The sequence below is a fragment of the Dendroctonus ponderosae genome, unplaced genomic scaffold, assembly GCF_020466585.1.
Source record: "Dendroctonus ponderosae isolate FM_Combo_2020 unplaced genomic scaffold, Dpon_F_20191213v2 Dpon_F_20191213_11, whole genome shotgun sequence".
In the NCBI taxonomy this organism is placed as follows: domain Eukaryota; kingdom Metazoa; phylum Arthropoda; class Insecta; order Coleoptera; family Curculionidae; genus Dendroctonus; species Dendroctonus ponderosae.
The window spans coordinates 6,824,302-6,833,632 of record NW_026017213.1 but is presented as its reverse complement, the minus strand read 5'-3'; the positions used below and the strand labels follow the sequence as shown (position 1 = coordinate 6,833,632).

Genomic DNA, 9,331 nt, shown 5'->3' with positions numbered 1-9,331 from the left:
AACCATTCGAGCCAGAGAATTTGTTTTGGCATCGTTGGATAGAGAATTGAATGGTCATGACCCCCATGACCCCCCTCCCCTGGATCCGCCCTTGATCAAGACGCACTCTGACGTCAGTGTGTCGACTGCGTAGCAGAAATAGATTTTTTGCAGCATTTGCGCAGATGAGCCTGCTTTACTGCAGCCTTTATTCTAATAGATTATTGACATTATTTCGATCTAAAAGTCATTGAATTTCTTCGGACTAAGCGATATTAGAGTGGCCCTGATGGCGGTTAAGTAAACACATTGTTTGGACAAGGGATCAGTGGAAATTTACATAGTTTCAAACTTATTAGGCACACACTGCCCAACCTGGCCCACGCAAGAAGATTTGCGTATGAAAAGACTAAGTTTTTAAAGTCGGCTGGTGTCCGGCCCAGGGAGCGTACCCTTCCCATAATTTCCCCCAGTGCAATAGTCATATTTGACCCGAAATAAACCCAAAAAGCCTTTGCTCTGTCGAGCAGTGTTCGGGCAAGAAGCCACTTCAATGTGGTGTTGTTGCATCTTATCATTCTATTCTCAGTCTGGCACGGACTCGCCTTGATAAACGCACTGCCATCAGAAACGTTCAAAAGGTGCTTTATACAGTGTTTATCAAAAAGCTTTAGCTTCTTGAGTGTTTTATTCGCCTGCTGTTGGACGTTCTTTAATAGGTAAGTTTGAATAAAGTGTGTCCCAATGGGCATCGCTTGGCTCGATTGACCCAGATTCCGTTTGGCGCCAGTGGGATTTTAAATTCATCGATTCGCTGGATTCAGATAAAAATTCAACTTGTGATATCCAGAGTTTGTGGGTTCGGCGACCTGATCGGAAATAGCCCGCATCAATTTTCATCTCCTGCTAAATAAATGGCAACAATTTTCTAAAAATACCCCGCCAATCTAATATTGCAATTTTGCGTCTTGGAAGTGAACGCTTTGATCAGACAGATGCGAAGAAATAAGGACAAACTGTGCAAACAGTAAAAACAGAATTTCTTCAAAAATTCCTCAGTTATAACTGCAAATACAGGGTGATTCAAAATTGGCGTCATTCCTTTTAAGGTACCAGAAAAATATTGACATTTTTTTGCCTCAGAACATTGCAGAACCACTGACGCTTTCCCAGGCACCAAATAAATACCGGATACATTCCTACCACGTATCTAAGATCACATTAAACCAATGGATTACTGAACACCGGCACAAATTGAGCAGGAGATAATTAGACGAATACGAGAAGAGTGTATAAGAAGGTGATTGCACAGGCACTTGTTTAGAATTACCGATGCAAACATGTTTTTAAAATGTGTAAACAAATTTCGAGGTTATGATTTTCGAAATATGTTCCGTCATTCAACGATTCCTGTTGAATTTACCGTTTATCTTTTTCTATCTTATTGTCACTTTCTCTATTTATCCATGGTTACCGGTGTTTTAAATAATTACGAAGCAACAGGTATCTACGTAATGTTAGTTAGGCAGACTACCTTGAAAAACATTGTTGCCGTTTTTCTAATATAGTTTTTTGCAAATTTCTCAGTTTTTAAGAACAATTAGTTTTTCTGCACTCGTCAAACATCACCAAACAACACCTCCAAAGCAATGTCGCCAAGTATTAATGCCACTAAATAGAGCGAGAGAGAGATTAGAGCCACTAAATATAACATTTTTGCGGAATTTTTTTAAACTCAAGATTTGTTCTCTCGTGTGCACTGTCGCTATTTTTTCAAAAATTCTTCTATTATAGTTATAAGGTAAATAGTCAGTTGGCGATAGAGAAAATGTCCTAATTATGCGGCGATTGCCACATTTTTGTTGAATTTTTTGAAATTAAATTTGAGAATTGATCTCAACTGTGAACACAATGTTGCGCTTTTTTCAAAAACTCTTCAATTATAGTTGGAAGAAAATAGTCAGTTGGCTTTACTCCCTTCGATAGAGAAAATGTCTTAATTATGCGGCGATTGACACATTTTTGTTGAATTTTTTGAAATTAAATTTGAGAATTGATCTCAACTGTGAACACAGTGTTGCGCTTTTTTCCAAAATTCTTCAATTATAGTTGGAAGAAAATAGTCAGTTGGCATTTACGCCCTTCGACAGAGAAAATGTTGTCACTTTTTCCTTGAATTTTTGGCTTTTTTTCAACTTGAAGATTGTGAATCGATCTTGCCGTGCAAAGACGTCTGTTGCGCTGTTTGTGCGGAAATTGCCAAATTTTTCATATTTGTTGCCAGGATTTTCGGCTCAAAAGTACAAAATGTTGCTACTACAAGCCCAGCAAAAAACGATGATTGAACTATAAAACTCTGACTGATAATTTAAACAGGGGATTTTTCTTAGGCTTAGTTTTCTAGCAACATATCACTTAGCCTGATAGATGACGATTTAAGACGATTAATAAATTTCCTGCAATTTTCGACTGTTTTCTAAACATGTTTGTGTCTAACTGCACCATAAAGGCATCATGGAAAAATGTCAGCATCTTTGCCCACCTCATCAGTTCTGTGCCATTTCAAAAATAGTCGGAAGCTTAAGATAAACACTGTGCCCCAATTATCGTCATTCTGCTTTGTCTGATCGAGTAAAACATTCTCAATTTAGCATGTTGTAATCGTATCTTCAGATAACCTTGATTTAACTATGACCCCCATCTAAAGTCTTATCGGATTAAGTCCAGAAAGCGACACTTAAAAGATGTGCAGGAACGAATGCAACCTTTTCAGTTTTCAGCATTTCACGCAAACGAATGTTCACCTAGTCAGATGGAATTGTTTCAGATAATTCGCAGTATTTTTAGATGATCTACGCATAACTAATACTCGAGCGCCAAATGGGAATATTCTGGTTCCAAACTACGTAAATAACCGCTGGAAACTGTTATCTTTAAATGACTGTTTAATGTAATGTTTCATTAGGAAAGATAACTGCAACTACTTGTTAGTAGATAGTAGCCCACGTATTGGCCTGAAAAACGAAAAACGTAGCTATTTTTGAACATTTCCATCAATGTTCCAGACCATGGCCCCTCCGGGAATCAGCAGCTCCTCAGAAGAAAACCCGAACTTTCTTCACTCGAAAAACATCGTAGTCCTAGATGGAGGCTTCGCCACTCAACTGAGTTGCCACGTATCCCAACCCATCGATGGAGACGTTCTATGGAGCGCCCGATTTCTGGCTTCTGATCCCGAAGCTGTTATTGACACTCACATTGATTTTTTACGCGGTAGTTGATCTCAACATTGTTCAGTAGCTGAAGCTGATTGTTTATCGATTGCAGCTGGCGCTGATCTGATTATCACCAACACATACCAAGCCAGCATAGGCCTGTTTGTTAAACACTTGAATCTAACAGAAGAAGAAGCATATGCGTTGATTAAGAAGTCGGTGGAATTGGCCCATACAGCTGTTGAGCGGTATCTGCAAGAGTTTCCTGATGCCAGTAAGTTTGTATGGAGTTTTATGTTTTAGATTAGAATGAAAAATTGGCAAAACTTTTTAGAAAAGCCTCTAATTGTCGGGTCCGTCGGACCCTATGGAGCGTCGCTACACGACGGCTCAGAATACACTGGAGCCTACGCAAGGAGCACGCCAGTAGAGACCATGAAAGCCTGGCATGTGCCTAGAATAGACGCTCTCATAGAAGGTGGTGTGGATTTGCTTGCCATCGAAACCATCCCCTGTAGAGCCGAAGCGGAAATGCTGGTCAATCTACTCAAAGACAAATATCCCCAAACCAAAGCTTGGCTGGCATTTAGTGTAGCGGTAAGTTTTTCATTCGCCTTTTGATCCAGACCTTGCTGAAGTCGAGTGGTGTTTCAGCAAGACGGCAAATCGACTGCCTTTGGGGAGCCGTTTCAAGAAACGGCCAGAGCTTGTTATGACCTGAACCCCGATCAACTAGTTGCTGTTGGTGTGAATTGCACCGCTCCAAGACTGATCGAATCGCTGGTAGATGGAATAAATGTTGGCAGAAGCACGCCGATTCCCATCGTGGTCTACCCGAACAGCGGCGAAAGCTATAACGTGGAAATGGGGTAAGTGGGAATTGTTTGGAGGAAGCTGTAGAGTAGATTGCATGGGTATCATGGGGACGTTCATGCAGATTAGAGCAGTCAATAATGTCTATGCAATTCAGTTATTCTTCCCGTTTAATCTTGCCAAACCAGTAGAGCGCCTGATGCATTTGCCGATTCAGACCAAATTCACTCACATGAAATCATCCCTAGTTCCTTTCCTCATCACGTAAAGAGCTGATTACGATTCAGATGGATCAACCGAGATAAATGTGAGCCCGTAGAGACTTACATAGAGCGTTGGCTGGACCTGGGCGTCACCTGGATAGGAGGATGTTGCAGAACCTACGCTATTGATATCACCAGAATCCGCAGGGAGGTGGAAAAGTGGAAGCAAAACCACTGCTGTTAGGGGAGGATGGGCGAGATCTGTTGGGAGGCGAGGAATACCGACTTTATAGTACAAGGGGCCATTTTGCTCCGATAATTTTAACGAACAACCCGTTGGACTGAAACTTGTACCTATTTTTTGTAATATACTTATGCTCGAATAAAACCAACATTTCACATATTAGGGGTAGAATTTTGTGTAGTTTTGTGTAGAGACTAGAGCCAAACCTTCAGTAGGCACTACTAAGCACTAATAAACCTGCAAATCTCCATTTCAGTTTCACAAAAACCGACTGTGCGCCTCTATCAAGCTACGTAGCCAAATGGCTGGATATGGGAGTGAAAGGAATCGGAGGATGCTGCAGAACAGGGGCCGAAGATATTAAAGCCATCAAACGGGAGGTAGAGAAATGGAGAATTCAGAACAATGTTTCAGAAGTTTAGTGTTTGAAAATAATTCGTTTTATAAACCAATGTCGATCGCTCAAAAAAATCACCTTCATTACATCAGACTGGTTCCTTATTGGCTGCGCTGCACATTTGGTACTCAATCATCCGAAACAGGAGCTCGCGATACAAATCGGTCAATTGTCATGTGGACTGCGACTGCATTGGATGGGACACGTTCATAGCGGAGCCCTGGCCAGCCCCAACATCGGCCTGGATTTGGGACTGCGCCTGCATCCTCTTCGCTTGAGCTGCAGCTCTTTCTGGAAGAAACAAACACTCTAAACTGTAGATTAACTAATCACTCTCTGAGCTCACCTTGGAAATGCTTCAGCTTGATCTTATCCAGCTCGTTCACTCGCGATCGAGCATGTTCCAGTCGATGCCAAGCCATTTGCAGGACTTTTTGCGAAGCATAGCCGGAACCTTCGTGGGGCTGGCCAGTCGACACTTGAGTCAAGTAATTGATCTGATCGGTCAGCTTGTTCTCGACCGCTCCAAGCGTTTTCAGGAAGGTCTGTGTGTGGTTTTCAGCCTGTTTGAGGCTCGACTTTTCTTTGCTGAGCTCCAAAAACACCTGACCTGGGGGAACGTGCAATCAGTGATCAAAAGGGGCTGTTTCTCGCTGTACTAACCGGCGCTGTTTAAACAGGTGATTATGTCCTTCTCGATGGAGTCTAGCAGTTGAATTCGCTCCATTGGGGCCGTCATCTTACATTTATCAGTAGCCACTTGTCAGTAAATAAAGTACAGGTTATAACCTATTTGTCTGCCTTTTCCGACTCAAAACTGCTAATTGCGCAATGAAATCAGGATTGGCAATCCTTTTCACTTAATCCTTTAACAATTTTATAATAATTAATAATAGTTTTTAGGTAAAAGTAAGTAGTCTGCGCTTGCAAATAACCCCACTTTGGAGAATTCGCACATGACCAGTGTTGCCAGATCAAGTACTACAAAAGCGGTAGAATAGACATAAAAAGGTTAGGTAGGTTAAAAAAAAACTGAAGATAATTCCATGTGATAGATGTGTGTAAATTTGGGCTTTTCGAACTTTTGAAGTGCTCTTCAGCCAAGACGATGATGGCAAGTCTAAACATACCTTCTTCGATCGGGTGAGCGACGTGATAACCAATAGTTAGTAACCATGCACCATAAAATTAGTATAACATTATTATTTACAACCGCTCCTAACCACAGATCACAGAGTAACCTCTGTGATCTGTGGTTCTTGGTCTGGCCTGTCAACTGTCAACGCTGCAAGGAGCTTCTAACCTCTGAAGCGCCACAGTAAACAAACAAAATGAAAATTCGAAGATACAAGAAAGTTAATAAAAGCCTGGGCTTTTTTGCTAATAATTTCGGCTTCCGGCAGCCCTACCAACTGTTGGTAGACGGTACTTTTTGCCTGGCCGCCCTGAATGTGAGTATTTAGAAATCCGGGCACGTTTTCCTTAGAACCCCCAAACCATTCAAGGCAGAGCCCCTACAGTGGAATCGTTCTTGTTTCAGAACAAAATCAATGTGGCAAACGACGTACCAAAGTACCTGCAGAGCGAGGTCAAACTCATTACGACCCCGTGTGCTATTATGGAGACCGAGAATTTGGGGCCCAAGCTGAACGGGGCTTTGGCCATACTGAAAAACTACGTGGTGCATAAATGTGGGCACGAGCGTCGCCCTGTTACGGGTTCAGCCTGCATCGGGTCGATGGTTTCCGGCGAGAATTCCAGCCATTATATTGTGTGCACTCAGGATCGCGATTTGCAGGAGAAATTGCGGAATTTGCCGGGTGAGTTTTGGCCCAATTCTTCCTCCTTAGAGCTACTAAGGTTTGTAAGAAACGTCTTTCAAGTTAGTTCAATTATAAAACCGCAAAATCTAATTTTCTTGAAACTAATGGGTTTTCCTTAGGCGTTCCTCTCTTATACCTTCACACAAAAACGCCAGTTTTGGAACAGCCGTGTGAAGTATCGCTGCAAAGGGCCCAAGAGAAAGCAAGCGTGATCAATTGCACTGAACTGGAAAAAGTGCACAAAATGAAGAAGCAGGCCGGCCTTGCAGTGCAAGAGGAGGTGAAGCCGAAGAGGAGAAAAAAGAAGGGGCCCAATCCGATGTCCTGTAAAAAGAAGCAAAGGAAAGTCCAGAACAATCCGATACAGAAAAAGGAGAGCCGCCCGGACATGGAGAAGCGGAAAAAAGTTCGCATTCCCCAACATGTCAGGCAGGAGATGTTGAAGCGGACCGTGCAGAAAATCTGCCAGGAAACTACCTGAGGATTTGAACTAAGTTACTTAGTGGATTGTTTTCGCACGTATGTATGTTCATTCTTTTCTGTTTTACGCTGTATATTTTAAAGACAAGTTCTAATATGTTTGTTTTATTGATTATTTAACGTTACCTTACACATGTTCCTAAACGTCCTCCTACCACTATACATTTTAATTACAGTAATTCCTAGTCATTGCTGCCGTTCCATGCTACTCCTAACGTTCAATAGACCCGTTAATAAATTATTAAAATCCCTACACAATATATTAATATAATATGCCTTTTATTATATGCTTAATATACAGTAACATCACATTAGAAATCATGTAAATGGTAAATGTTCTAAAAGAATCACAATTCAGTCGTTAATAAGCTTGCTTATCTGGCGGTGTTTGTGAGCGTTTTTGTAGCTGCATGTGATATGGATGGGAATCGTCGCATCAAATGCCCACTAGTGAAAAGCAGCAGTCTTTTAGTGGTATTGTCAAAAATCGAAGACCAAGGAAACAGTGTGGTGTTAAAATATGCAACAATAAATGAGCACCGTATAAAAAAACTAAACGCTAAATTTCTCGTACAAGATTTAAAGCGTATTTTACAGTACTTGTAGCTCAGCGAAACCTTAGTCCAGTACTGATATGTCCAACTCAATCACTACTCTCTAAAACCTATAAAACGCTTTAAGCTGCTCCTCTATACATTTATGACTAGATATATTGGGTCCAACTTAGTCTAGTAGGAATCGGTCTCCAACAGTGGCTCGAACTTTTGATTCTCTCGTCTTTTAGCGGCCCTAATCAGTTCGCCTATTTAGGAACCTTGTTATAGTTGTAATGTACATTTATTTGTCGCAACTTTGTACAAATCGGTATAATTTCCGGGTGGTCCCAGATTGTTGGGACACCCGATGTAGTTTCGTCGGGACAGGGCTTGCAAGAGCTGGACAGTGCAGAAATGATAAAGGCACCATTTTCAATCCTGGAATAATGGCAGTGCTGCTTGAAAACGCGAAATCAACCGCAAACGAACCCTTTTCCCTTTATTTCTACCTAATTTAAACCTCAGCTTCGCATGTCGCATTACAATACTTTTCCGCCATTACAGTGAGAACTTGCTCGAACTTTGCATGCCTTTCAGGGGCACTTGCGCAAGCCCCCCGGCTGCCCCACAAGAACTTTAAGTGAAACTCTGTTTTGAACATGTCCAGAGTGAGCTCATCCGTCCGCGCCTCTTTCAACACAATTTCCGCATTTCTCTGGAACATGTGCTGCATGTTCATGTACTTGCGAGCGGTTTGCAGGTGCTTAAATAGGGTGGTGAGTCCGAAGTCCTGCGCATTCGACTCCCATAGGCTGAGGCAGCTGTGCGCGAGTTGGCTCTGATTGGTCGAGTTGAGAAAATCCTGCAAGTCGCGCTCCAATAGCAAGACGAGCGGCAGCAGGTGGGGCAACGTGGTGTTTGGCGCTTGCGGATTTGAGCAGCTGTTCATGTTTTTCAGCGTTGGGCGGAGTTTTGCTTCGAAATTGAAGGCGGAGTCTGTGTACTTTTGGCGCAGCATGTGCCACGTTGTGTCCAGTCGTTCAATCTGAAAGATTTTCACCTGCAGAAACTTCTCTAGAATGAAATGTGGCCCTACCTGAGGCAAACAAAGACCCAGCATGATCCCACAGAACCCATACAGGTTTCCCAGGGCTGTTTTCGTGTCAATCGCGATTTCTATCCATTTGTTGAGCGTTTCCGTCCGTTCCGCCACATCTGAGCAGGTCAGTATGCTCACAGCTACCAGCAGCTTGAGACACTCTGTCCTGGAAATATTTTTCACATTTTAATATCTGTATCTGTTTGAGGTAGGCCTGGGTAACCCAGTGGATTTTCAGGTGTTCACACACAAATCTAAGACTTCTTGAATTCAAGCATTTTTTGAGAAAACGGCCAACATTTGCTTATCGATGGTTCACTTTCTAATTAGGCCATTTATTTCTCTCTGGAATGATGTACAAATGAGCGTTCTTGCTTATTTTGCCTCCGAGAAATGAGGAAAAACATGAAATTTTGACATAATCTTGCACCTAAGTGTCTGATATTTAAATTTCGCTTTCTGGGTCAAAACTACTCGAATTTCCTCACTCACGTTGTTACGACTGAATGGACTTTTCAATTCTCTATCCAACGATGCCAAAA

At 42.1% G+C, this 9,331-nt stretch overlaps 4 protein-coding genes across 6 annotated transcripts in view; 2 read left to right on the top strand and 2 right to left on the bottom strand.

Moving 5' to 3' along the window:
• The first annotated feature begins 493 nt into the window (after nucleotides 1–493).
• Nucleotides 494–4,942, top strand: LOC109542765 (homocysteine S-methyltransferase). 3 transcript variants are annotated; one of them, XM_019912132.2, is made up of 6 exons: nucleotides 494–698; nucleotides 3,045–3,252; nucleotides 3,307–3,468; nucleotides 3,529–3,791; nucleotides 3,849–4,063; nucleotides 4,711–4,942. In XM_019912132.2, exons 2-6 carry the CDS (start codon nucleotides 3,048–3,050, stop codon nucleotides 4,874–4,876), a joined length of 1,011 nt encoding a protein of 336 aa, XP_019767691.2. In that variant the 5' UTR covers nucleotides 494–698; nucleotides 3,045–3,047; the 3' UTR covers nucleotides 4,877–4,942. The 3 variants fall into 3 exon arrangements, with proteins under 3 accessions (XP_019767691.2, XP_019767693.2, XP_019767692.2); XM_019912134.2 differs by lacking the exon at nucleotides 4,711–4,942 and adding an exon at nucleotides 4,256–4,313 and having other exon boundaries at nucleotides 496–698; XM_019912133.2 differs by lacking the exon at nucleotides 4,711–4,942 and adding an exon at nucleotides 4,295–4,613 and having other exon boundaries at nucleotides 498–698.
• Nucleotides 4,859–6,019, bottom strand: LOC109542766 (mediator of RNA polymerase II transcription subunit 11). Its single transcript, XM_019912135.2, has 3 exons — nucleotides 5,515–6,019; nucleotides 5,198–5,461; nucleotides 4,859–5,142 (listed from the first exon to the last, which is right to left on the bottom strand). Exons 1-3 carry the CDS (start codon nucleotides 5,588–5,590, stop codon nucleotides 5,024–5,026), a joined length of 459 nt encoding a protein of 152 aa, XP_019767694.1. The 5' UTR covers nucleotides 5,591–6,019; the 3' UTR covers nucleotides 4,859–5,023.
• Nucleotides 6,020–6,093: 74 nt separating this feature from the next.
• LOC109542763 (rRNA-processing protein UTP23 homolog) lies at nucleotides 6,094–7,249 on the top strand. The gene is made up of 3 exons (XM_019912131.2): nucleotides 6,094–6,302; nucleotides 6,392–6,671; nucleotides 6,794–7,249. The coding sequence occupies exons 1-3, from the start codon at nucleotides 6,183–6,185 to the stop codon at nucleotides 7,153–7,155; spliced, it is 762 nt and encodes a 253-aa protein (XP_019767690.1). The 5' UTR covers nucleotides 6,094–6,182; the 3' UTR covers nucleotides 7,156–7,249.
• LOC109542761 (breast cancer anti-estrogen resistance protein 3 homolog) overlaps nucleotides 7,244–9,331 on the bottom strand; it is a gene marked incomplete at its 5' end in the record, with an annotated part of 22,298 nt that continues 20,210 nt past the window's right edge. Inside the window, 2 exon segments of the mRNA XM_019912122.2 lie at nucleotides 7,244–8,735; nucleotides 8,787–8,955. Coding sequence (XP_019767681.2) covers nucleotides 8,205–8,735; nucleotides 8,787–8,955 — 700 coding nt within the window.